We start from the raw sequence: 27,844 nt of genomic DNA, 5'->3' as shown, positions 1-27,844 counted from the left end.
AACTTAGCGGCAGTTTACAAGTGGAATTCTGTTGGGTGTACAGGTGCTGAATATATGCATTTAATTGATTTTCAGAGGTGTCCATGATATGTAGATGGATAAAAACCATGGTTTTAGCACATCAGTCCTTTAAAAAAAAGGTACATTTAGTCTGAATTATTTCTTGAATGACTGTTAGTTGCTCACTTCCATGAGAGAAATGAATATATGAGCTGTAGCTTCTACCTCCAAAGGTTTTTATATCCTAGAAAAGACAAAGCATACATAGCACTGCTCAGTTGTGTGACAGTCTTGAGAACAGTGGTTGAATCTGAATGCTGTGTGCTGTGTGTGAGGTACACGTGCAGAATCCTCACGAGCGTGTGCTGCTTTTGACACCTGATTAAGAGAAATGTGTCATTTGCCTTTAATCTTCATGGTGTGAATTTCAGAGCTTCAACTTTCAGACTACCACGGGTGAGAGTCAAAATCTGGCCAGAGAGGATTCCCCTATGAGTGGTATTAACATGGACCACATTATTAAATCCTGGAGTGCCCTTGGAGGAAGGCACCTGAAGGTTTTAAAAACATATAAATTAGGCTCCTGGCCCTTTAGAATACCATTGTCCTGATGATGTGATAGGATCTAGTTTTAAAAATAAGCCTATAAATGCATAGGTATTTTAAGATTCCAGTGGGTTCTGTACAGAGGCCAGTATGTAGTTGCCATAAATGTATAAGTATTGAGTGCCTACTGTGTGCACCGATTTTGTTGCAGAGCCTTCCTGTTTTGCAACGAGCCTCTTGTATGTACGCGGTAATTCTTCTTACCCGAGCACTGAAAGCAGCGTTTGCTGAAGTTCCCCCACAGTGAGGCTGTGATGACAGTGAATGCAAACCGAGACACATACAGCAGATGAGTATTTGAAGACAGTGGAGCTACCAGATGATTGAAATGACAGGAATTAGGTGGGATTACTGTGGTGGACCACACTGAAGATGTCTTAAGCAATTAATTTAGGAGCTGGTGGTTCTGAGCAAGGGAAACAACTTGCCCAGTGAACAGTGTGAAGTGAGGCCTAAACGGGAAGCAGTGTGCTTTTGCAAGAACTGCCTGCCCCACCACGGCCGCCAGCTTGTGGCGCCTCTCTGGCTTGAAGCAGAGGTCTAAAACGGAATGGAAGGGTGGCTAGATGGTGGGGGATGCTTTCGGCTCTTTGTCTATAATTTTCACAACAGGCAGCATTCCCTTCCATGTCCCTCCGTTGCAACACAAGCGCCGTTTTATTGGCAGAGGTCGGAGAAAATAACTTGCTTAACTAGAAAAGAGAATGTGGGTCCCAGTACGGCAGGCAGGGGAAACAGGTGGAAACAGCAGAAGGCTAGAAAAGATGATTTGGCCAGGCTTGATGTGCGCAGTGACCCCTGAGGGATTCTGAGATCATGGCCATGACCCAGGTGCCACCCTTGGCGCTGCCTGAAGCACAGACTGAAAACCTGTGGTTTCATGGCTTGTGAGGCAAGAGGAGAAGTTGAGGGGAGGAAACCAGTTGTTGAAGTAATTTCAGCTATAAGCTGATCATGTTCTAGATCAGGACTGTTGCATGAGTGAGGGATCGATTAAAAGGGGAAGAATTGGGTGCCAGATAAAGGAGAGTCAGAAAATTCAGAGAAACAGCAGCTGGTAAAATGTGAAAAGTGGTATTATTGCTCAAGGAGAGGTTGGTTGACCTGTGCCTTTCTCCTGGGTAGTCAGGAGTAGGACCCTCCAGAGTTGTTAACTTGGCATTGATCTGTCCATGGGTGATAAATGGAATTGAATCAGATCACAATCTTCCACAAAGAAAAAGAGAGAGGCATGAATAGAAAATCCAGGGCACAACTCCAGGGTGTATTCACTAGCACCGGACCGAATAGAAAATAGCTTAAATGCCACGTCTATAAATCGTTCCCCCTCACATTTATTCCTGATGATGTATCTGTGGATATCTGGTATTAGAATGGGGGTGGTTTGCCCTCTAATGAGGCTTGGAAACCCCGTCTGCAATGTATTTCAATACAGTGGAACCTGGGGCCACCGTATCCTCTCCCATCTCAGATGCCCACGTACTGGCTCCTGGCCCTCCACATTGTACCATTTTACATATCCCTGTGCATGTTAGCTCTCATGTCCTGGAGGGAAAGGGCGGAGCTTCCTTTTCTTTCTATCCCCTGCATGTAGTCAGCTAATTTATATATATATTTTTAAGGGAGCAAACCAGGAGATACAAGGTTTTGCTTTATTTTTAAGAAAATGGCAGTTTGGCTCAAATCATCTTTGTATTTTTGAACTGGCTTCTAAAACAGCTGCTACTGTGTAGACCCCTTACCAATTCTAACTCTAGAAAGGGATCTGGAATGGACAATATAGGGTAGATGTTTGGGTGAAAGGTATGATTAGTACACTTTTGACTTAAATCCTTTTCTTACAGAATGAGTTGTTAGAAATTCTTTTGTATCCAAAGCCACAAGTTCAATTGCATCTCAGAGGCGTGCAGCCCTGTCTCCAGTTCTTCATGATCCAGCCTACTTCCTGGAGGTCACTGGTAATTTCATTGGCAATTCAAAAGGACTTTTTCTAGAAGGGCTAAGCTGCTTCAACAGTTGAGAGTTTTTCTTTGAGCTTCCAGGATAAGCCTTTGTCGTCTTGTTGATTTGAAATTTCAAAATACCTGTTTTATAATTGTAAAGCACAAATCAGTCTGGAAAACCATCAGAGTTCCATTTCTGTTTTAGTTCCACTGATTTCCTAAAATCTAAACTCTGTGGGTTTTTAAAGATGCAGTGATATGAGGAGATCCTAAGTTCATCATCCTTAAAACTTTAAAAAGGTTCATTTTAATAAGTAAGCGCATCATATACAACGCCAAGTCCTGCATGTTTCCTTCCAAAACAACATCCATAATTACAGCTTGTGGCTTGCAAGTACAACATAGTTTGCTTCACGTCCACTTTGACAGTTAACTCTTTTAGGTATTCTGTCTTCGGGGCCTCTGGAGCCAGGGGCTGCACACCTCTGAGATAACTGATAGAAAAGCACTAAATAGAAGAATCAAGACTTCAGCATGAGGCTCAGACTTGGGGCACAGATGGTGGCTGACGTTCTGGGTCCAACTGAACACTCTCTGAGGTTAAGGATAGACTTCAGTGTTCTTTATGTGGCCTAAACTCTTTGCCTCAGTCAATAAAGACCAAGCAGGAATTGTACTTAGGAACAATAACCTAAAATCTGGGAAGGGGACACAAGGTGGGTAAGGGGTTGTGTGTAGAAGGTAAATTGGGTCACTTTTGGGAGAGCACTGAATTTTCAAGACTATAGAATACCCATTTTGACCCCTTCTTGAAAAATCACATATTTTTAAATGTATTTGTTTAGAAATCTTCGTGTAGATGAGGAAAATACATTTTTCGGATATGAAAATTGTACTAGACCTTTAGTAGTGCCTATTTTTTTTAAATTATAAAGTTACATATTTGTAGAATGTGGAAAATACAGAAAAGCTATTTTTAAATGAAAATCTTTTATGCCAGCATCTAGAGAAAACTTTTAACATTTTCCTATCATTCCTACACATTTGACTATTAAAAAAAAATTGAGTCTATTACGAAATGTTTCCTTCTGCTCCTAGGCACATGGCTACCCATTCGCCCCAGAAATCTCACCAGTGTGCTCACTGTGAGAAGACATTCAACCGGAAAGACCACCTAAAAAACCACCTCCAAACTCATGACCCCAACAAAATGGCCTTTGGGTGTGAGGAGTGTGGGAAGAAGTACAACACCATGCTGGGCTACAAGAGGCACCTGGCCCTCCATGCGGCCAGCAGCGGCGACCTCACCTGTGGGGTCTGTGCCCTGGAGCTAGGGAGCACGGAGGTGCTGCTGGACCACCTCAAAGCCCATGCTGAAGAGAAGCCCCCCAGCGGAACCAAGGAAAAGAAGCACCAGTGCGACCACTGTGAGAGATGCTTCTACACCCGGAAAGACGTGCGGCGCCACCTGGTGGTCCACACAGGCTGCAAGGACTTCCTGTGCCAGTTCTGTGCCCAGCGATTTGGGCGCAAAGACCACCTCACACGACATACCAAGAAGACACACTCACAGGAGCTGATGAAAGAGAGTCTTCAGTCTGGAGACCTTCTGAGCACCTTCCACTCCATCTCTCCCCAATTTCAATTGAAGGCTGCCCCGTTGTCTCCTTACCCTTTAGGAGCTCCTGCACAGAACGGGCTTGCAAGTAGCTTGCCAGCTGAGGTACACAGCCACCCCCACAACCCCTCGGATCAAACCTCCCAGCCTGTACAACCGCTGCCAGAGCCCCTCGCCCCCCTCCACCCCGTAACATCTCCCAGCTCTCCTCCCCCGCCCCTCCAGAATCACAAGTACAACACCAGTTCTACCTCATACTCTCCACTTGCAAGCCTGCCCCTCAAAACAGATACTAAAGGATTTTGCAATATCAATTTGCTTGAGGACTTGCCTCTGCAAGAGCCTCAGTCACCTCACAAGCTCACCCCAGGTTTTGATCTGGCTAAGGGAAGTGCTGGTAAAGTAAACCTGCCCAAGGAGCTACCTGCGGATGCTGTGAACCTAACAATACCTGCCTCTTTGGACATTTCCCCCCTCTTGGGCTTCTGGCAGCTGCCCCCACCTGCTACCCAAAATGCTTTTGGGAATAGCACTCTCACCCTGGGGCCTGGGGAGTCTCTGCCCCACAGGTTAGGCTGTCTGGGGCAACAACAACAAGACCCCTCGCTAGCCATGAGCACCATGAGCCTGGGCCAGCTTCCTCTTCCTCCCATCCCCCATGTTTTCCCAGCTGGCACTGGCTCTGCCATCCTGCCTCATTTCCATCATGCATTCAGATGACTGGTTTTTAAAGCATACTTTTCTTATTCTGGAAGGTGTTTTAAGAAGCATTTTAAACATCAATTATACTACAAGGAAAGATACAGAAAGCAGGACTGGGAATATGGATTATTCAGTGATGATGACTGGCTTGAGACGAGAGAGTTCTCGAACTGCATGTATTGTGCCAATCTGTCCTGAGTGTTCATGCTTTGTACCAAATTTAATAAGCAAGTATTCTTTAATGGAACTGCAAATATCGTCATAACCGACATCCAAACGAGGGCTGCTATATATAGGTGTTTGTCAAATTGAATTTAATCGTAAGCCATGATCATAATAATGTTAACTAATTTTATGTGGCACTGCCTAGTAAGGGAACTATGGAAAGTTTGGATTTCTCCAAGATGGGAGAATTTTTAAAATAAGAAAATAACCTTTATATTGCATATTATAACTAGGCTGTGTATTTCTTTTCAGGGATTTTTCTACCTTCAGGGTTGGATGTAGTTTAGTTACTATTGCCATAGCCAACCTGTAGTTTTACAGAAACAATTTCTTGTGGAATAATAGACGTCTCCATTTTAAAAAAGCATTTTAAATGTAGTTTGAATATTTTCCACAAGATGCTACAATGTGAGTTATCACTTCATTTATCTTAAAGACTAAACTGGCTGTCAGTTACATCTGACAGAAAAAAAAATCACTGTGTAACCAGGTTAAGTGGTAAAATAATCCAGGCGTCAGTCAAAAAAAGCATTTTGCTGACTTTAATATTGATTATATTTTTTAACAGGAATTTAAGAAAATATTACTGGAATTTTAAAATATATATATATATTAAACAAGAATTTCTTTGCTCTGTCTGGCTTAAAATACTACTCTGCTTAAGTATTATTTTTAATCACCAATAAATGCATTTTAAATTCATCATTTAAGTCAAATATTAGTTTTATTCAAAAAGGTTAACATTTGCAATGTAACTATAATCTATGTCTTGAATTTGGTATCTAATGAGTTTTAAAAATATAAAACCTAACCTTTTTTTTAAGCTCCTTTGTCTTTTGTGTTTAGAGGCTTTCTATATGAAGATATATCTTACATATAATAAACTCTACAAATCCTGCATACTTGACTTGACTGATTTTTGCGTACAACTGCACCTGAGTGACCTTGCAGATGGAGATCTAAAACATTGCCTGCTCCCTCCCCAGCTCCCTCATGCCCCCTCCTGGTCATTACTTCCCCCACAGAAACTACTGTTCTGACTTCTATTCAGCCTCTATTAGGAACTACCTTTTTGAGTAAATTAAGATTTAAGGCGGAAGCTCATACACTTAAGTTCCTAGCACTATTTATTTCTAAAACTTACTGATACAACTCTTGGATCTTCCCATAATAGTATGTCATTTATTTCTGATGTATGTGTCAGACTGCTGGCCACTGGCGTTTAGTCTACCCTGGACTACGATGTTCCAGTTTTACAGTGGTCCTTACCATTAATTTCTAGTGCAAATTAGAAATTTATCTATTCCTTATTGGGATTTCTTCAGGAAGTAGTATGAGCCCTTGAATCTGACCATCCTGTTTGTTTTACCTCTTATAAGGGTGGGGGTAGTTGGTGAGAAGGAAGCTTGGAGTACCTCTGCCCATCAAAGAAGCCTATTGGCCAGTGTGAGAAACCCTGACCCACAGCCCTTACCAATGAGCTCAGGACCATGAAGGGCAGCAACAAGTGGCCCGGGGCTTGGCTGTAGTATATGAAACTGACCTGGGAGAGCCTTAAAGTACAATTTAACCTGGGAGCAGGAAATGAGACCAAGGAATAAAGTTTACCTCTTCAGTAGCAATCCACTGGGATGCTGACCTCCATTCCTATATCCGCTGTCACCCCTCAGAGAAGGCCATCTGCCAGAGCCTGGAGAGAGAGAGTACTAGCTCACCTTAGCAGATCTCCCAAGATCCATAATAGAAGTTCCCACAAATACTTTTATATGGCTTAGTAGTCTTCAGTCCGTTGCAGGACTGATTTCCCTGAGCATAAAACAGCTTTAGGTCCCAAAAATGTTGATCATATGGGTTTCAGGTGCTGTGTTTGCTGCACTACAAGTGGGAGTAGGTTGGGATTCTCCTACTTGAATTTAGACAGGAAAAATAGCTTAACTCATGAAATTCCCTGAGGTCAAGAAAAAACTAGAAGTTCATACATGAAAAAGCATGAATTAAGTATAAAGAACTCCACAAAAAGAGTTTATTCACCCTGAGGAAGGCAACCAGAAAGAAAGAACACCTCCCAACAGAGCCATATAAACCAATGGTGGGATGAGCAGCTGACTTCTGATTTGGCCGTGATAAATAAATAGCCTGAGTCCTCTTAAGAATATCCTTCCCACAGGATAGAAAGGTTATTGGAACTTGTCCCTCCATGGCAGTGTTTCCCCCAAAACTGTGTGCACTGGTGTGAGACCATTCTTCATGGCATACAGATGGACACTTAACCTAGGAGTACTTACTGATTAATTAGAAGCAAATAGCAAAACAAAGATTTCAGATTATGCAGACTGAAGCTAGGTAAAACACGATTTTCCTAGTAAGCAAATAATGCTACTAAATAAAACGTTTCCAAAGACTGTTTTACTAAAAGGTTCTAACATCAAAGCGACATTTCTTTAAAAACCTATTAAATGTAATTAAAAATTAAAAAAAGTCAGCCACTGTCATACAGGTTGATGTGTTGTTTAATATCGTTTTGAAAATTTTAAAAGGAATATTGAAGAAGAAAAGGTGAATCTCATTTTTACTTGTTCTCCATGATGTCTCAAGAATAATCATGGGCTTATTCCACCTTCCTCTCCCCTTAGGTGGCGTTCCTGGGTGCACAGCTGTCCAGGTTGATGAGTTAAAGGGAGACAGTCTGAAAACAAACAAAAGGGCATTTACTTTAGAACTTCACCTTTTCCACACTGAGAATGTTAAATAAATATAGGCATCTTTACATTTTTAATTGTTCTAACAAATTCACAGTATCAAGAAAAAAGTCTCCATAACAGCCCTATTCATTATCAATCTCAGGGAACTGTCGCTTTTGGGGGAAATGTGTTTGGGAAAAGGGACTCGGTGGTAGCCTTCCAGGGGAAAATGAGGACTTATTCCCCTTTCCTGTTATGTCGAGTCAGAAGCTGAATATCATTTTCAGACTATATGTTTAACAAAAGAGTATGTTTCAAGAGCACACATTCTATTAAACCAACTGAAGGATCACCCAAATTTCTCTTTGGTTTGCCTGCTATGGATTTGTTCTCTTAAAGGCTTACTAACTGTATCTTGCACATTCAATGGTCAGGAACACCTGGATTTGAAGTTAATTTTTGTTTTTTTCTTACCTGGACTCTAGGAGTTAATCTTTTTTAGAAGATTTAGTAAATCCTTGTCTGAGTTTTGCTCCAGAAGCAGGGTCCACTGCTAATCCTTTGCAGACATAAACAGATTTGTTATTATGTGAAAGCAAACATTAGCAAGAAAAAAAAAAAGGAATGATTATGAAATCCTCACACTGGATTCAAAAGTCTCTCTTCCTTTTTGTTTTGTTCTGTTTTGTTTTGTAGCTATAGACAAGTACTCAGTCTCCTATCCTGGGCCAAATAATAAGGAAAATAGTGACCATCTCAGGCATCTTCTCTCCTCTGCCCCTAGCCCTTCGCGTACTCAAGGATGAGCCCTTTGGACCAGCAGCTCGAGTGGCCCACCATTTAAACAATTTGACTCTCACCACCTCTCCCCACTGCTGTCCTGGCTTTTGAAATGTTCCCTAAGTATATCATGTCTTTACAGTTCTTTGCCTGCTCTCATTCCAGAAAGGGTTTGATAAGCCTTATAGAAGCATGAGATGCCTTTCCTCCCAGGAGTTATTTACATAGCGATGGACTCATTCCACAAACAGGATTCTTTTCCTTTGTGCCCAGCAGCAGTATTAGATATGAGGATGAAGGAGTTTATAGATATAAGCATGCCATGCCACAATCTGTTTTGTACCATGTGGTATGGGACAGGAGTCTCAGAGAAATCTTTTTTTTTATTTTTTATTTTTTTTGGTAAAATGAAACAATTGCCCTCTGTTCTAGAGCTTGCCATTCTATTTAGTGTTTTATGAAGGGGGGAGTGACCAAACATCCCAAGGAAATTGTCAATCAAACTATCAAAAGACACAGGAATAGAATTTTCAGTGTTCATTTTACCAAAAGATCTATAAGTTTTATGTCTTCCAAAGAATCAGCAACTGACCCTTTGATAGTCTTTACATTTGTTACATAATTAAACTAGCCAAGAAGGCGATGCTAGTATGGGCAAGATGCTTAGCTTCATCAGATCTACTGGCTCCAGAAATAAAAGCAGAGCCCACCTCAATAAAGTTGTACAATGCACTTCACTAAACACATAATTCAACATAGCTCTAGAACCCAGAACTAGATTTTTGTAGGGCTCTTAGTCTTTCTGTATAAAAGTACTGCAGGAGCTGCTGCTCGGCAGGGCCTTCTCGGGAGACCAGTTGCTTTGATATCCAAACCCTGGAGAACATGGCCACTAGTTAGAGAGACCTACTGACTAGGTTATAAACTCACTTTCCAACTGAACATCAGAATCTTTGTGAGAATGAAGGAAGATCTAACCTTACTCCAAAACAACTTCCACACATAAATATATATAAAAATTACATATTACATATTAAATGTATTTATAGGTCATGAATATTATAGATAATTATTACATTATAAATGCATATCTCCTTAATGTTTACATTTCTGGTCCAGTTTTTCCAAAGCAGAAAAGGATCTGGTCGGTTCCACCCCTTTCTACGGCGCTACTTGAGCAAATTGCTTAGACTCTCTGAGCTTCCCTTGCCTGTAAACCAGGAATCTGAACAGCACATTTACCCCTGTGCTATTGTGAGGATTAAATGAGTTAATATATGTAGTGCTTAGAAGAGTGTCTGATGTAAGTTTCTGCTATTATTCATGAAGAAGGGAGTTATTTGGCATAGCAAAAAAGTAGAAGCAATCTACCTTCCCGACACAAGGAAATGAGCTAATAAGTAATCTTGTGATACTATGTTTTAACAAAAACAACACCTCTTGTGCCATAGGGAAATCTTCAGAGAATACAAATAGAAAAAATGGGAAAAAATATTGGTGTTAACAGTGATCATGGCAGGATGTAGAATTGTGACTTATCTTCTTCACACTTTTTCTCCATTTTCCAATTATTTTCTACACTGAGCATTAATTTCCTACATGATACTTTTTAGAAATGTTCTTTCTCTAAAGCATTTTTTTTGCAGACAAACAACATAGCTAGAAATGAGAAGTTCCCGGGTCATCACGATTGCCTAACTTACACAGGCACGAGTGCCGGAGGATACATAACCAGCGTCTGCTTTTATCACAGATAGTCTGGGCGCCTCACTAGCGTTTATGGCCCTTGTTGCTGTAGGGCTAGCCTTCCAGGGTCCTAGGATTGAGTCTTGCATCGGTTCCCTGCTCAGCAGGGAGTCTGCTTCTCCCTCTCCCTCTGTTCCTCCTACCTGCTCATTCTCTCTTTCTCTCTCTCTAGATAGATAGATAGATAGACCATGCATAATAATTATGTGATGAATGAATGAATCCTCTGAACATCCATGGCATCTGTGAATCAACTTCATAAAACATCACATGCTTTCTTGTATTAGAGATCTTCCTGCACATGCTTATCTTCTCATTAGATTCTAGAATGGACAAGAATTGTGATTTACACACGTGTCTCCCCTGACTGTGAATTTATTTATTTATTTATTTTTTTTTTTTTTTCTGACTGTGAATTTAGAACAAAATGCTGTACATGGAAGGTACTACATGTTTCTTTTACTCAAGAGAGTTTAAGAATGAAAGCCAGAGTTTTAGGGAGTTAACTACCAGCTAGATGAAAGACAATAATAGGATTTACGTGGAAGGCGAGTGACACCAAGTGGCCTAAACTACTGATTATCAATCTAGAAATAGCAAAGCCTAGCAACTACAATTTTTAAAAGACTCTCATATTACAAATAGATTAAGACTGAGCAGAAGAGAAACAATGGAGAGTAAGATGCAAATCTGGTTCACACATGAGCCTGTTCATATTAGTGAAAGGAAGTGCTTTTCTCCAAGCCTTAAATATTTTGGAGAATTCACCTCTCCTCGATTTGCTTCTTATATGTTCAATATACTTTCTCCTCAGAATGATTCCAAATGAAATATGACTAATTTAAAGACACATCAACACTGGAGACTATTTAAATGTAAGAAGGTGAGGGGCACCTGCTGTCTGACTCTTGACTTTGGGTTGTGATATCAAGCCCTGAATCAGGCTCCACACTGAGCAGGTAACCTGCTTAGAACTCTCTCTCTCTCCCTCCGTTTCTGCCTTTCCCCACCTGCTCTTACACATGCTCTCTCTCTCTAAAATAAATAATCTCTAGAAAAATATAAACGTAAGCAGGTAAGGCTACAGGAAAACACAAAAAATTAAATTTTCAAAGCATCTTAAACCTGAAATAAAACAAAAATGATTTCTTAAAGCTAATTAATATGAAAATTCTAATTCACATAACCAATAATTCAGTGGGAAACTATAGTATCAAGATACCTACTTTCTCCCATATATTTCAAGTATCCACTGAACATCTCACATGTGCCACAAACAATTCTAGCCAGTACAATTAAAAATAGGCAAAGTAGACAGATCTCAAACTTTTTGAAACTTACATTTTTTTTCGGTGGTAGGAGACAAATATGCATTGGATATTAGATGGTGATAAATGCTATTAAATGAAGCTACAAAGGGAATTATGGAGTGTTTGATTCAGTTTAAATGGAGAGATTGGGGGGCCTCAATCTCTGAGGATGCCACTCAGCAAAGAACTGAAGGGAGCAAGTAGAGAAGATTAGTGGGGACTGGTTTGGTTTCTCACTGAAGGAGCAATCAGGGAGTATGGGCCCTAAGCCCACAAGTGGAAGGCCTGTTATGGTCAAGGAACAACACTGAGGCAGTGGTGGTATAGAATGTGCATTTTACTTAGCAACATCCCAGTGGTCCTAAACCACCATTCCTAGTCAAGAGCACACATAATACTATTTTACTTAGACCCACTAGCTGCTAATCTATTTTCTAACGTATCAAAATGATGTCTTTACAATGGTCTGCCTAATGTCACATACCAGGACATGTCAGAGGATGTGTCACATATACAGGAATACATCACATACTAGAACATAAGACTTCTGAATTCTTGTTCTTATGCTTTGCTGCTACTTTAAAGAAATTACTTAGTCCAAGGAAGAAACCTTCCTTTATTTTCAACACTATACCTGACACACTGTCTCCTTCCATTTCTAATCTTTTTGTGAGTTTACTAGGCCAGGGTATGAAGGTCCTAGATTCCACTGCTGTTCTCTGATAGAACTTTGCACACTGTCAGAGTTCTCTAATCACAATTAATTCCCTCCAGGGGCACCTAGGTGGCACAGTTGGTTAAGCATCCTACTCTTGATTTTGGTTTAGGTCATGATCTCAGGGTCATGGGATGGAGCCCCACATCAGGCTCCGCGCTCAGCATGGTGCCTACTTGAGATTCTCTCCCTCTGTCCATCCACCCCCTGCTTGCTCTATCTCTCTCTCTCTCTTTCTCAATCTCTCAGATATATAAATAAATCTTAAACAAAAAAAAAAAAAAAGAAAGAAAGAAATATTCCCTCCTGGCAAGTAAGCTTTAACTTCAAGCTTAAAGGAGGGCTTTTCACTGGAAGGGAAGCATTATAATACAAGCTTTGGAGAAATAAGAAAAGAAACCATAATATAATTTGTCTTTTCTGAAGGACACTAGTCTTTATATGTTAGAAAAATAGCTTAGTGAAAGTTTTACCAAATAAACTCATATATGATTTGAATTTATTTTTTTCAAAGTTAAAACTAAAACTCCATTTTTAAGTTTTCACAGATCAGGGAAAAACTAATGACGGGTTTACAGGGCTATAGGGAATCTTTTTAAATGCCCCATTCCACTTTTAACCCATGATAAACAACTCATGAGGAATTTAAAAACTAATAATAAAGCCTTCTGGTGACTTTATAGACTACTCTGTTCCTACTCTGGTTCTGATAACACTTTCAAAATAAGACTCCTGATCAGAGGCGCCAATATGGTCATGAGTTAATTTACGTTGCCTTCATGACAGAATGTTGATCGTAAAGAAGAATACTTATTGATTAAAGCAGCTCAGTGAGGACAGATAGTGCAATAGAGATCTCATTCAGCTCTGCTGTTTACCAGTTGCGTGCCTTGAACAAATAACTTATCCTCTCTGAGTCTATTTGCCTTCCCACAGATTAAAACATCTGAAGCTTGGGCAGCCCGGGGGGCTCAGTGGTTTAGCACCGCCTTCAGCCCAGGGCCTGATCCTGGAGACCCGGGGTTGAGTCCCGCGTCCAGCTCCCTGTGTGGAGCCTGCTTCTCCCACTGCCTGTGTCCCTGCCTCTCTCTCTGTATGTCTCTCATTAATAAATAAATAAAATCCTAAAAACAAAACATCTGAAGCTTACCAGGAGGATAAAATGAAATGGGTCTAGCACATGGTTAAGTACTGTAATGGTGGTTAGGTATTTCTGCTACTTGGAAGAAATTACTTAGTTCAGCAAGGAAACCTTTTCTTTTCTTTTTCTTCCCCAGCTTTACTGAGATATAATGATTAGAACATTGTGTAAGTTTAAGGTGTACAATATGATGATTTGATTCACATATATATTATTGCAAAACGACTTACCACCACAAAAATGTTAAGAAATCCATTACCTCACATGGTTACCTCTGGTGTGTGTTTGTGTGTTTGTGTGTATAGTGAGAACATTTAAGATCTACTTTCTTAGCAACTTCCAAATATATAACACAATATTGCTAACTATTGTCACCATGTGTACAGATACCCAGCACTTCTACTTGGGAGTCTGTATACTTAGACCATCATTTCCCCCTCCCCACCCTCATCTCTGGCAACCACCATTGCACTTCCTGTTTTTATGAGTTCAACTTTTTAAAGATTCTATATGTAAGTGTGATCACATAGTATTTATCTTTCACTGAATACCTCACTCAGCAATATGACCTCAACGTCCATCCATGTTGTCACAGAAGGCAGAATTTCCTTCTTTTTTTTATGGCTGAGTAATATTCAATTGTGTATACAGCCAATATCTTTAACCTTTCACCCATCAGCAGACACTCAGATTGATTACATATCTTGGCTGTTTGTTTTCTTCTCTTATTTTCCACACAATATCTGACACACTGTTATCTCCCATTCTTAATCTTGTTTCAATTTCACTAGACTAGAGAATGATGGTTTAGACCATGCTGCTGTAATAGTATCTGACTCTCTATACTGACGGAGTTATCGAATCTTGATAAATTAGGAAACTCTCTTTGGCAAATAAGCTTTAACCTTGAACAAACTCATATATCTTTATATCCAAAAGCAACATGTGAAAAAAAAAACAAAAAACAAAACAAAACAAAAAAAAAACAAAAGCAACATTTGACGTCAACCTTTGCTGGCTGCCAACAAATCCCAAAGCTGACATGTGATAGCTGACATGCTCACTCCAACTCACCTGGCCTAGCTGGGGCCATATTTGGGGTCTCCAGAGCCCTGTTTTGCAGCAGGGCTCCCACGGCACTGGTTACAGTTGGCTCTTTTTTTGCCCTTGCCTACAGAAAGAGCAAGAGAGACAGGGAACAATTCTGTGACCTCAGGTAGCACACAGGAGGTAAATCTGCTTCCACTTGACCAGCAGCAGACTGGAGTCATCTCTGGGACCTGCTGCCCCCACGGGAAGGGGGCCTGCACAACCTGTACCCTAGTTCGTCTGCCCTTCTGCTTTTCTCAGAGCCATGTCTGGGTTTTGGCACTTTCATTCCATAATCAGCCCCTCAGGGGAGTGGTGATATGTTAATCCTGTAAAATTAGTTGTATGGAGACATAAGAAATCACTTAATGTCAATAAGGATAGTTATGGAACATTTTAGTTTTTCATTTTACTTAAAGATGATTTTGTTTTTAAATACATGAACAGAGAAGAAAAACAGACATTGGCAGGCAGCAAATGTTTTAAACATGGAATTCCATCATCCCCATACCACACCCCAGCCTGCCGAGTAGCAGTAGCAGCAGAACAGTTACATTAATACAGAATAAGGATCAAAAGGTCCTTTGGGAGCTTCTTACCTGGCTACCGGTCCCCACATTTCCATGGCAACTACTGTATAAAGATAACCTGTTACTCCATGGGAGAATTCTCACTTGAGCAAGGACAGCTATTAGATTACAGCAGGTAGCTCATCCCCATCCAAAGACAGCTATTTTCGGAGGCCCATATTGGTCTCTTTTGGTTAAGGGTATACACATTTTTAAAGTTGATTATGTTTAACATAGAGACACATTTCAGCTGTGTTATTAACAGCCCTTCAGAAGTAAAACAACCTCTCCCTTTTTTTTCCACTCTGAATAAGTCTCAGTATTAGCCAGAGCCTGAGTGGTGAAGCTGGTGAAGCTGGCATAAGAGAAACAAGTACTGCTGTTCAGATACAGGCTACAGTGAATTTCCTCAGAAAGCAACTAATTTTTCTTCTGTGTTCCCCATCACCACTTAGTTCTGGAAAACAAGGAGAGGAACAGGGCCAAGTCACTGGTTACACTCAGGATGGCCAGCTGGCCTTCGTCAGGAATAATAAGCACTTCCGTTTGCTGCTTCCCTGGGCTCTCTTTGGCTACACTAATGTTGACTTACTTTGTGGACTCATTAGAATCATTTGAAGAAATGTAATGTATCCTTTACTGCTTTAAAAGATATAGGTAGAGGTTTACTTAGAAAACTTCCAAAATTCGGTTGAATTCAAGCCCAAAGCAATCATATACACCACAAATTATGGTGCCTATCCTACCAAGAAGAAAGGACCATCATCTCCATCACATCCCACAGACACTCCATGTTTTAGCCCCACATGGTGAGCTCCTCAGGCCACAACTGGACATTTTGTGTATAATGTCCTCCCTAATTCCCACTCTAGGCCGGTGAACCTATCTGATACTCAAGGGGGAAATGCTGCTCCTCTGTGAAGCCTTCAAAGGCTCACAATATCCTCTTCTTCCATAGTGCTCTGTACATGTCAACTACCACAGCTTCCCACTGCCCCATTTCCAAGTCTTTCTCTTTTGCTGAGTTACAAATGCTGATCAATCAGCACCCATCATGTCTGGGACAGAGCAGCAGTTACCGAATGTATGTGAAGATAGAACTTAGCGTCCACAGTTTGTGGGATATGCTACTGTTGGAGAGGCTCCCACCCCTATTACATACTGGATTTCATGGAAATCTTTCTAAATATGTTTCATACCCTCAAGTATTCAGACCAAGTTAATCTTTCCTTGGTGACTGAGCCATGTTTTGAAACTAACAGCTTTGGCAGTATACTGTAAGTTATATCCCTGGGACCTCTGATGTTTATGAACTGTTTGCTGGACTCCAGTTCTATTTTCATAAATCTACTGTCTTCCTGGTCAGATTGTCATTTTACTTATCTGTACCTATTTATAACAGTTGCTTCCATTCATTTACTTTAACTTGCTGACTCTGTGGGTTTAAATAAAAGGCTACAGACCCCTCTTCTATTATAGAGCAAAACCCACGACCTATAGAACAGTCTTCCTTGTGATACCTTCCCCACTCAGGCAGCTTCACTTCAAGTTTGCAATGCTTTCCTGGATGGTTAAGGCTGATAACTACCATTGTATAAGACAGAGTTTTACCACAATACCATAGAAACACTATTTACATATTCAAGGCTTCATCCTAAGAACCTTCAAACACTGTAGAAATATCTTTTCTACAACACCCAAAGGTGCTGTTAGCTACAAAGCATCCTCAAAAGAAGTCAGCTTTCATGAGGGTGAGTGACAATGCTCATCTATCTTGATCTTTACATTTCTTGGGATGCAGAACTTAGTTTCCTTAGCAAATTCTACCTGCTTGCCCCGAGCACACGAAGGCACAGAGCCAACACTTGGGGAGAGATACTTACCTGCACTCTGGATGCCAATTTGCCTGCTGTTTGGGCTGGATCAAAGACTCGGCGAGAAGACTGATCCTTGCAGAAGTTAATATGTCGGTTGGCTGCAGTTTCATTAAACCTCCTCATGCAATATGGACATTGAATATAATCTAAATGCAAAAATAACAACAGGAGGCAATGCACATTTCAAAAAAACCTCTGGAATGAACTATTTCATTTTATATGAAATAAATGGGATATGAACTCTGCTCCAACATAAAAGAACAAAGTCCCAGGCTCTGGTTTGAGAAAGCATATGCCAGAGGCCAGAGGGGAAGGTATGCAAGGGCTCAAAGAAAGGACATAGCACGGGGGACATTTTTCTGTCTGTACACTTATTTCAATTAAGAGTATACCCTTAAAATGTTTACTTGATATATTTTTTAGAAAATAGATTCATTATACTTAGGAAACTTCCCAATTAAATGATACAGTGACTTCTTATGTAAAAAAGGAGTCCTAGAACCAAAGAATGTTAATATTGATGATACTGAGGGACCCAGAAGACTCAGAGGCCCAGACTGTGGTACCGAGTAGGACAGGTCACACAGAACTTACGGAGCTACTCTCCTTCTCTGTGGAGGGAGAAAGATGTTGCAAATTTATGAGTCTGGGGGATGGGATTTGAAGCCAGTGTCACTGGCAGAAAAACATACTGCTTCTGCAGGGGTTGATTCTTTTCACTGAACTCCTAAGTAAGGAGGCAAATAATAAGTTCAGGGAGGAGGTGAAGTAAAAGGGAAAAGGTGATTAAACAGGTTCAGCTTCCAGGGTTAGAACCTCCCAAGCAGCTCTGTGGGTACTAGACCACCAGTGCTTCTGTGGAATACCCACTGGTCTCCGTTTGGTTCTCAAATTTGCAATTGCTATACAGTGAGAGAAATAAATACGAAAGATCCACGGTCATTTTAGAATGAAGAGATGCTCACAGCAAAGCCAGTTTGGAGCCTACCCCTGTAAAGTAAGCAGGAGTGTGAGATGTATTTTCATTTTGTTTTGTCTTAGGTACCTTTAAGGGATGACAAAGTGGATATAAGCAACATAAGAGAGTAACATTTCCTCCCTGCAGGAAAGATCTGAGACAGCACCATCCTCAGACTCTGTATGGAAGTTTAGGTTAGTGTAGGGTCAAAATTCCTACATGTGTGGATGAATATTTGAAGCAGTGTTATCTTCAAGATTAAGAGTTTTTTGAAGGTATCTTTTTAAACAATTTGAGTTTTCTGTTTGAACAAATCATTTCCTAAAATGAATATTCATAGAATTAACAATTGGAATATGTAAGAAATTGGAATATAGTAAAAAATGAGCACTTAGCCTAATCTTATTTCACATTCTGGAAGGCAGTACTTAATATATATATTAAGAATATATATATAGAATTGGGTCAAAATTCCTACATGTGTGGATGAATATTTGAAGCAGTGATGTCTTCAAGATTAAGAGTTTTTTGAAGGTATCTTTTTAAACAATTTGAGTTTTCTGTTTGAACAAATCATTTCCTAAAATGAATATTCATAGAATTAACAATTGGAATATGTAAGAAATTGGAATATAGTAAAAAATGAGCACTTAGCCTAATCTTTTATTTCACATTCTGGAAGGCAGTACTTAATATATATATTAAGAATATATATATAGAATTAATCTTAATTCTATTAAGATTGAACACCTATTACATGCAGGCACTGGTTTATACTTGGGGGTACAAGGTCTCTGCAATCAAAGACTAAACGTTCTAATACAGAAACAAAGTTTTCCTATGGTGATAAATTCCTTGAACAAAAATAAAATAGGACAGCATTGGGAAATGATGAAGGCCCTACAGCCTGCCTGACTGGTTTTGAGCCTGAGCTCTTCACTTGCTGTATGTATGAACTTCAGCAAGTTACTTAATCACCCTAAGCTTCAATTTCCCCAGTCCCTACATATCACCTATTTCACCAGGCTGCTGTGAAAGTTAACTTAGATAATCCACACTAGGGTTCAGTATAGTAGGTGGGTAGAACATCCTATTACTCTGAGGAAATAGACCCAGAAAGATTGTGTTTCCAACTACCAAACAGGAATGAAACTGCTTATAAAAGTAAAATTGAAAGTGCCATTATTGTGCAGAACTCATTTACAATAATGTAGAAAACAATCTACAGCTCCGCTCTTGGTTTGGTGGTTTCTTCAGTTCTACCAGCTGAGAGTCAAGGCTCATATCAGAAATGCTGCTACCCTTAAACACACTCAGGGTTAATGTGCAAAGACAATGATTATAGCAGTGACTGCATGGCTTCCTCACTCCACCTGTTCGTTCATTGATTCATTGCCACCGTTCTGTGTGTTTGGCCACTATGGAGACAACAAAGCTGAACTGTATTTCCCTGCCAACAGAAATCTCAGAGACAACTAGAAGGCTAGGCGAAGAAGCAAACAATTACGACTCATGATATAAGCTTTAAAAGGAGAAAGCACTAGGTCCTCCAGGAGCCCAGAAGAGGGACATGAAGCCCAGACTTAAAGGGGCAGAGGAAACTTCAAAAAAATTTTTTTTTGCAATGATAATCTGAACACTGCATAACTGAGTTGTATGTTCTACCCTCATCTCAATCTGAGTCACCTCTTCCCCTATCAATAATGGTGTCATAAACATCACTATGTGCTATTTATTTCAATGCACAATGATTCTGACTACAAATGGATTCTTATGATGACAGTGGGGAAGGTGGCCAGACCTCAAAAACATTAAACTAGAAACACAAGGATCATTTTAAACACAAGCATTTTGTCAAGTACCCATGTCTATGTAGCCTGTGAAATGGGGACCAAATGTCCCAGGCCTCACTGAGAATCTCAATTACAAATATTCTATATTATTCTTATAAAGTATCCCAACATCCTAGAAAGTTGAATGATTGGCATACTTACTTAAGTCAGTAGGAATTAGAGTAAATAAATGCATGTCACAAAAACTGAGTCATGAAGTAAGGAACCATGCTGAGAAAAAAAGGAAATGACCTGCAAACTCATGCATAATAGGCCACATTATATATCACCCCAGTTATGTCTGTATAAATTTTCTAGTATTTAAGCCTGAGAATATATGGAGTAATATAAAATCCCCACACAATCTAACTAATGGAGCAGTAATGAAAATATGCTATTTTAGATAGTCATTTTGTTTGATACATAAGATTATAATAAGGGCACAGGGGAAGAATTTAATTATAAAGCTATATTTTAATATAAGAATGTAAGGGCAAAAAAAATTGTACACTTGATGAAGTCTTACAGAGGGAATTATTTATTTTAAGGAAACAATAATCCCCACATTTTAAATCCAATGTGGAAATTAGAGAAATCCACACATCGGGACAGCTGACATAGTTTCATTTGTTTGACTCAAGAACTATAAAGTAGATATCAACTCTGTAGCTTCTGCTATTAAAAGGAAGTATTGCTCATAAAAGATTTTTTTGTTGTATAAGGTTTATTGCCAAAGTTTTATCAAAATCACAGCCACAGATCTTTCTACTTTTATATTATTTTAAGCTACTTTTTCATTAGCACCCAGCAAAAGTGAAGCAATTATTAACATTATTTTCTGGCACACTAGAATGCCCACAACAGTTGTGGCCAGGCCTCTCAGCCAGCTGCGCTGGGAACTAATCCCACCCACTAGCACACCCACAGCAGCTGCAGCCAGGCCTCTCAGCCAGCTATGCCAAGGGCCAGCCCCACCCACCAGTGCACTCACAGCAATTATGGCCCAGTCACAACAAGAAAGCACAAGCAGCCCACATAGAGCACACTCCTGGAGCTCCTGGTTCTGGTGACCAGGGTGGGATTGCAATACTCGGTACCACAGGATATGTTCTACATAAGGCCATTACCTTCAAGATCAGGAAACATAACTGATCTACCAAGTACATTGAAACAAACAGAGAATAATAAAAAAAGAGAGAAATATGTTCCCAGCCAAAGAATGAAAGAAAACCTAAACAAACAACAAAAAACAGCTAAATAAAATGGAGATAAGCAATCTACCTGATAAAGGGTTTAAAGCAATGGTAATAAAGATGCTCACTGGACTTGAGAGAAGAATGAATGAAGTCAATGATAACCTCAACAAAGACAGAAAATATAAGAACCAATCAGAGCTGAAGAATACAATAACAATGGAAAATGCACTAGGGAATCAACATAGATTAGAGGATGCAGAAGAATGGATCAGCGATCTGCAAGACAGGGTAGTAGAAATCCAAATTGAATAGTAACAATAAAAAATAATTTTTAACAATGAGGATAGGTTAAGGTACCTCTGGGGACAACGTCAAGCATATTAACATTTGTATCATAGGGGTCCCAGAATGAGGAGAGCAGGAGAAAAAGGCAGAAAATTTATTTGAAAAAATAATAGCTAAAAACTTTCCCAACCTGGGGAAGGAAACAGACATCCAGGGCCAAGAATCAAACAGAGTTCCAAATAAAATGAACCCAAAGAAAGAATTCTACTAAGACACATAACTAAAATGTCAAAAATCACAGATAAAGATTCTTAAGAGCAGGAAGAGAAAAGCAACTAGTTACATTCAAGGCAATCCCCACATAAGGCCATCTGGTCATTTTTTTTTTGGCAGAAACTTTTTTTTTAAGATTTTATTTATTTATTCATGAGACAGAGAGAGAGAGAGAGAGGCAGAGACACAGGCAGAGGGAGAAGCAGGTTCCATGCAGGGAGCCCAACATGGGACTCGATCCTGGGACTCTGGATCATGCCCTGGGCCGGAGGCAGGCACTAAACTGCTGAGCCACCCAGGTGTCCCATAGAAACTTTGAAGGCTAAAAAGGAGTAGCATGATCTATATTTAAAGGGCTGAAAGGAAATCACCTACAACTAAGAATATTCTACCTGACAAGGTGATCATTCAGAATTGAAGGACTGATAAACAGTTTCCCAGTTATGGCCCAGTCACAAGAAAGCACAAGCAGCCCACATAGAGCCCACTCTAACAAAAGTTAGAGTTCATTACCACTAAACCAGCCTTACAAAAAATGTTAAAGGGATTCATTTAAGTGGAAAATAAAAACCCATAACCAGAGGTAAGAAAATTATGAAAGAAACAGTTTTACTGGTTAAAGAAAACATATAGTAAAGGTCAATCACTTACAAAGCTAGTATGAAAATTAAGACACAAAAGTAGTAAAATCAGTTATATCTACAACAATTAGTTAAGGGATACACAAAATAAAAAGACATAAATCATGGAGAAGGGGAGTAAAAATGTAGTACTTTTAGAATGAGTTCAAACATAAGAGACTATCAATTTAACAAGACTGCTATATACTGAGGATGTTATATATGAACCTTAATGTAACCACAAACCAAAAACCTCTAATAGATACCCAAAAAATAAGGAAAAAGGAATCCAAGCATAACATTCAAGAAAGTCATCAAATTAACAAGAGAGTAAAAGAAGAAAATAACAGAGAAGTACAAAAACAACCAAAAAATAATGAACAAAATGGCGGTAAGTATGTATCTGTTAATTACTTTAAATGTAAATGAACTAAAGTGCTCAAGGGAGCCTGGGTGGCACAGTTGGTTGGGTGTTTGACTCTTGGTTTTGGCTCAGGTAGTGATCTCAGGGTCATGGGATCAAGCCTCATGTTAGGCTCTGTGCTCAGTGAGGAGTCTGCTTGGGATTCTCTTTTCCTGTTCCTTCCCCCTCTCCACCCACGATCTCTCTTTTTAAAATGAATAAATAAATATTTTTAAAAAGAGGGCACCTAGGTGGCACAGTCAGTTAAGCATTGGACTTTCTCTAAAATAAATAAATCTTAAAAAAAAAAGAAATGGATTAAGTACTCCAATCAAAAGACATACAGTGACTGAATGGATACAAAAACAAAACCCACCTATATGCTGCCTGTAAGAGATTCACTTCAGACCTAAAGACACAAAGAGACTGAAATGAAGCAATGGAAAAAGATATTTCATGTGAATAGAAAAAAAAGTGGGAGTAGCAATACTTAATATCAAACAAAATGGCTTTAAAACAAAGATTGAAATTAGAGACACAGAAGGGCATTACATAGTGATTAAAGGATCAATCCAACAGGAGGATATAACAGTCATAAATAACTATGTACTGAACATACGAGCACTTATAATAGACAGGTAGAGAGAAGATGACAGTAATACAATATTTGTAGGGGACTTTAATACTTCCCTTACATCAATGGATAGATAATCCAGACAGGAAATCAATAAGGAATCAATAGCTTTAAATGATATATCAGACCAGAGGACTTAACAGATAGATACAGGATATTTCATCCCAAAATAGCAGAAAATATATTCTTTTCAAGTGCCCACATAACATTTTCCAAAAGAGATCACATGTTAGGCCACAAAACAAGTTCCAACAAATTTAATGAGACCAAAATCATATAAATCATCTTTCCAATCACAACAGTATTAAACCAGAAATTAATTACAAGAAAAAATTTTGAAAAAAAAAATACTTACAGGCTAAACAACATGCTACTAAACAACCAAAGAGTGAACAAAGAAATCAAAAAGGAAATAAAAAAAAACATCAAAACAAATGAATTTGAAAATATAATGTTTCAAAATCCCTGAGACAGAACAAAAGTAGCTCAAAGAAGAAAGTTAAGAGCAATACAGTTTTATCTCAAGAAGCAAGAAAAATATCAAATAAATTATCTAACTCTATACCTAAAGAAATGACAAAAAGAACAAAGCCCAAAGTTAGTAGAAGGAAATAATAAAAATCAGAGCAGAAATAAATAAAATAAAGACTAAAAAAGCAAAAGATAAGATCAATGAAATTAAGAGCTGATTCTTTGGAAGGATAAACAAAACTGATAAATCTTTAGCCAGACTCATCAAGGAAAAAAGGGAACTCAAATAAATAAAATCAGAAATGAAAGAGGAGAAAATATAATCAATAATACAGAAATGCAAAGAATTATAAGGGACTACTATGAAAAACTATAGTCCAACAAACTGGACAACATAAAAGAAATGAATAAATTCCTAGAAGCATGAAATCTTCCAAGACTGAGTCAGGAAGATACAGAAAATCTGAACAGACCATTTACTAGTAATGAAATTGAATCAGTAATCCAAAAACTCCAAACAAATAAAAGTCCAGGAGATGGATTAGCATGTAAATCCTACTAAACATTTAAAGAAGATTTAATATCTATCTTTCTCAAACCATTCAAAAATATTAAAGAGGAAGGCATACTTCCAAATTCATTCTATGAGCTAGCATTACCCTGATACCAAAAACCAAACAGACACTACAAAAAAAAAAAAAAAAAAAAATTACAGGCCAATATCTCTGATGAACATAGATGCAAAAATCTTCAACAAAATATTAGCAAACCAAATTCAAATTCAAATTCACATTAAAATAAATAAGTCAGAGAGATGAGAAATACAGCACAGAGAATAGTCAATAACACCAATAATTTTGTATGGTGACAGATGGTGACTACACTTACCATGGTAAGCAATGAGTAATGTATAGAATTCTTGAACCTATATGCTGTACACCTGAAACTAATATAACATTGTATGTTAACTGTACATCAATAAAAATAAATTAAATAAATAAAAATTAATAAAAATAAGATAAATAAAAATTAAATTTAAAAAATCATATATCATGATGAAGCAGGACTTATTCCTGGGGTGCAAGGATAGTTCAATATCTACAAATCAATCAATGTGATATAACACACTAAAATAAAATGAAGGATAGGATGCCTGGCTGGCTCAGTCAGTTAAGTGTGACTCTTGATCTCAGCTCAGGTCTCCATCAGTCATGAGTTCAAGACCCACATTGGATTCCATGCTGGGTGTAGGGCCTACTTAAAAAAAAAGGAGGGGGATAATAATAGTATAATCATTTCAAAAAATAATATAATCATTTTAATAGATGCAGAAAAAGCATTTGACAAAATTCAACATCCATTCATAACGAAAACTCTCAACAGAGTGGGTATAAAAGGAATGTACCTCAACATAATAAATGCTATCTGACAAGCACAAAGCTAATATCAGACTCAATGATGAAAGGCTGAAAGCTTTTCCCCTTAAACCAGGAAGAAGACAAGGATGTCTACTCTTAGAATTTTTCTTCAACATAGTACTAGAAGTCCTCACCATAGAAAACAGAAAGAAATAAAAGGCATCTAACTTGGTAAGGAGGAAATAAAATTCACTATTTGCAGTGACATGATACTATATGTCTAGAAAACCTTAAGATTCCAACAAAAAACTATTAGAACTAGTATATTAATTGAGTAAAGTTTCAGGATACAAAATTAACATACAGGAATCTGTTGCATTTCTATACACTAATAATGACCTAACAGAGAAATTAAGAAAACAATCCCATTTTCAATTGCATCAAAAAGAGGAATGCCTAGGTGGCATAGTCAGGTAAGCATCGAACTCTTGGTTTCACCTTGGGCCATTATCTCAGGGTTGTGAGATTGAGCCCTGCATTGGGCTCCATACTCAGTGAGGAACCTGCTTGGGACTTTCTCTCCCTCTCCTTCTAGCCCTCCTCCACTCCCTGTGTGTTCTCTCTCTCACTCTTTCTCTCTCTCTCTCAAATAAATAAATAAATCTGTAAAAGCAACAACAACAAAAAAACCAATTGCATCAAAAAGAATAAAGTAAATAAGAATAAATTTAACCAAGAAAGTGAAAGACCTATGCTCTGAAAACTATAAAATACTGATTAAATAAATTGAAAACAACACAAATAAATGGAAAGATACACCACACTCACAGACTGAAAGAATTAATACTGTTAAAGTCCATACTTTAACATCCAAACCAATCTACAGATTCAATGTAATCCCTATCAAAATACCAATAGCATTTTTCACAAAACTAGAACAAATAATCTTGGAATGTCGATGAAACCACTTATGACCCTGAATAAGGATGCCTGGGTGGCTCAGCAGTTGAGCACCTGCCCCTGGCTCAGGGTGTGATCCGTGATCTCAGGATCCAGTCCCACATCAGGCTCCCTGCCTGGAGCCTACTTCTCCCTCTGCCTACGTCTCTGCCTTTCTCTCTCTGTGTGTCTTTCATGAATAAATAAATAAAATCTAAAAAAAAAAAAAAAAAAAAGACCCTGAATAGCCAAAGAAATTTTGAGAAAGAAGAATAAAGTTGGAGATTTCAATAGCAGATTTCAAATTATAGTGCAAAGCTATAGTAATCAAAACAGTATAGTTCCAGCACAAAAACAGACACATAGATCAAAGGAACAGAACAGAGTCCAGAAAAAAAAAATTTATATAGTGAATCAATGACAAAGAAGGCAAAAATATCCAATAAGGAAAAGACAATCTCTTCAATAAACGGTATTGGGAAAACTGGGCAGATATATGAAAGGAATGAAACTAGGCCCATTTTTTTACACCATATACAAAAATAAAAGCTCAAAATGGATTAAAAATCTAAATGTAAGACCCAAAATCATAAAACTCCTAAAAGAAAATATAGGCAATAAACTTTTGGACATAGAAGTCACTATATTTTTTTGAATCTGTCTGCTTAGGGCAACAAAAGCAAAAATAAACTGGACTACATCAAAATAAACTGGGACTACTTTTGCACAGTGAAAGAAACCATCAACAAAAGAAAAATGCAACCTACTGAGAAAGATATTTACAAATGATATGTCTGATAAGGAGTTAATATCCAAAATATATAAAGAACTCATACAACTCAACACCAAAAAAATCCAATCAAAAAATGGGCAGAGGACCTGAACTGACATTTTTCCAAAGAAGACATACGAAAAGTCTTCAGGCACACATGAAAAGATGTTCAACACTACCAATCATCAGGGAAATGCAAATCAAAACCACAATGAGATGATACTTTACACTTGTCAGGATGGCTAGAATAAAAGACAGGAAATGACAAGTGTTGGTAAGGATGAGTAGAAAGGTAACCCTCATGCACTGTTAGTGGAATAGAAATTGGTGCAGCCACTGTGGAAAACACTATGGAGGTTCCTCAAAAAATAAAAAATATAAGTACCATATAATCCAGTAATTCCATTTCTGGACATTTACTCAAAGAAATGAAAACACTAATTCAAAAATATATATGGACCCCTGTGTTTACTGCCAGCACTATTTATAATAACCAAGATATAATACCCAAGATATGGAAGCAACATAAATGTCTACTGACAAGTGGATAAAGAAGATATGGTATACATATACAGTGGAATATTACTCAAACATAAAAAAAAAAAAACAATGAAATCTTGCCATTTGCAACAACATGGATGGACCTAAATAGGGTATTATGTTAAGTGAAACAGTCTGAGAAAGTCTGAGAAAGATAAATAGCATGTGATTTCACTTATGTGTGGATAAACAAAAAACAGAAACAAATTTATAAATACAGAAAGCAAACTGGTGGTTGTCAATTGGGGGTGTGTGTGTGTGAGGATGGGCAAAACAGGTGAAAGATATTAAGAGGTACAAACTTCCAGTTACAAAATAAGTAAGGCATCATTTCAATAAAGGATGAATCTTAAACAATAATCCTAAATAAAGGATAAAGAAAGAAGGTCATCTCTCCAAAAAGATACTTTCTGAATTAAAAAAAAAAAAAAGGGAATCTGTCATTTTCTTCTCATTAGAGAACAAAACAAAAACAAACACCAAATGCAACACAAAAGCATTATCAAAAGCCTCCTAGTCTATGGCTTTTCTGCTTCCTCAAATTAAAAAGAAGAAAGCATA

The 27,844-nt window shown here is 38.4% G+C and overlaps 2 protein-coding genes across 38 annotated transcripts in view; one reads left to right on the top strand and one right to left on the bottom strand.

Annotated features, from left to right (window-relative positions):
- The window catches only part of PLAGL1 (PLAG1 like zinc finger 1), a 110,527-nt gene extending 104,531 nt beyond the window's left edge, over window positions 1–5,996 (top strand). For 27 of the 31 annotated variants that reach the window (XM_072826448.1, XM_072826376.1, XM_072826440.1 and 24 more), the window contains one exon: window positions 3,648–5,996. In XM_072826448.1, coding sequence (XP_072682549.1) covers window positions 3,648–4,887 — 1,240 coding nt within the window. In that variant the 3' untranslated portion in view covers window positions 4,888–5,996. Of the gene's footprint in view, window positions 1–757; window positions 949–2,450; window positions 2,565–3,647 lie in introns of all 31 variants that reach the window. The other 4 variants (XM_072826485.1, XM_072826490.1, XM_072826500.1 and 1 more) reach the window with 3 other exon arrangements.
- The window catches only part of ZC2HC1B (zinc finger C2HC-type containing 1B), a 52,208-nt gene that overhangs the window by 2,187 nt on the left and 22,177 nt on the right, over window positions 1–27,844 (bottom strand). For 2 of the 7 annotated variants that reach the window (XR_012031227.1, XR_012031228.1), the window contains exons 6-11: window positions 17,009–17,148; window positions 14,542–14,638; window positions 10,445–10,624; window positions 8,250–8,334; window positions 7,668–7,780; window positions 6,703–6,784 (exon numbers count right to left, since the gene is read on the bottom strand). Coding sequence is in view for 2 of the 7 variants with exons in the window: in XM_072826543.1 (XP_072682644.1) it covers window positions 8,264–8,334; window positions 14,542–14,638; window positions 17,009–17,148 (308 nt within the window). In the remaining 5 variants the exon portion in view is untranslated. Of the gene's footprint in view, window positions 1–6,702; window positions 6,785–7,586; window positions 7,781–8,249; window positions 8,335–10,444; window positions 10,625–14,541; window positions 14,639–17,008; window positions 17,149–27,844 lie in introns of those variants that run through there. The other 5 variants (XR_012031231.1, XR_012031226.1, XM_072826543.1 and 2 more) reach the window with 3 other exon arrangements.

This window comes from Canis lupus, chromosome 1 (assembly GCF_048164855.1).
Source record: "Canis lupus baileyi chromosome 1, mCanLup2.hap1, whole genome shotgun sequence".
Taxonomy (NCBI): domain Eukaryota; kingdom Metazoa; phylum Chordata; class Mammalia; order Carnivora; family Canidae; genus Canis; species Canis lupus.
This window is presented reverse-complemented; position numbering and strand designations above follow the sequence as displayed.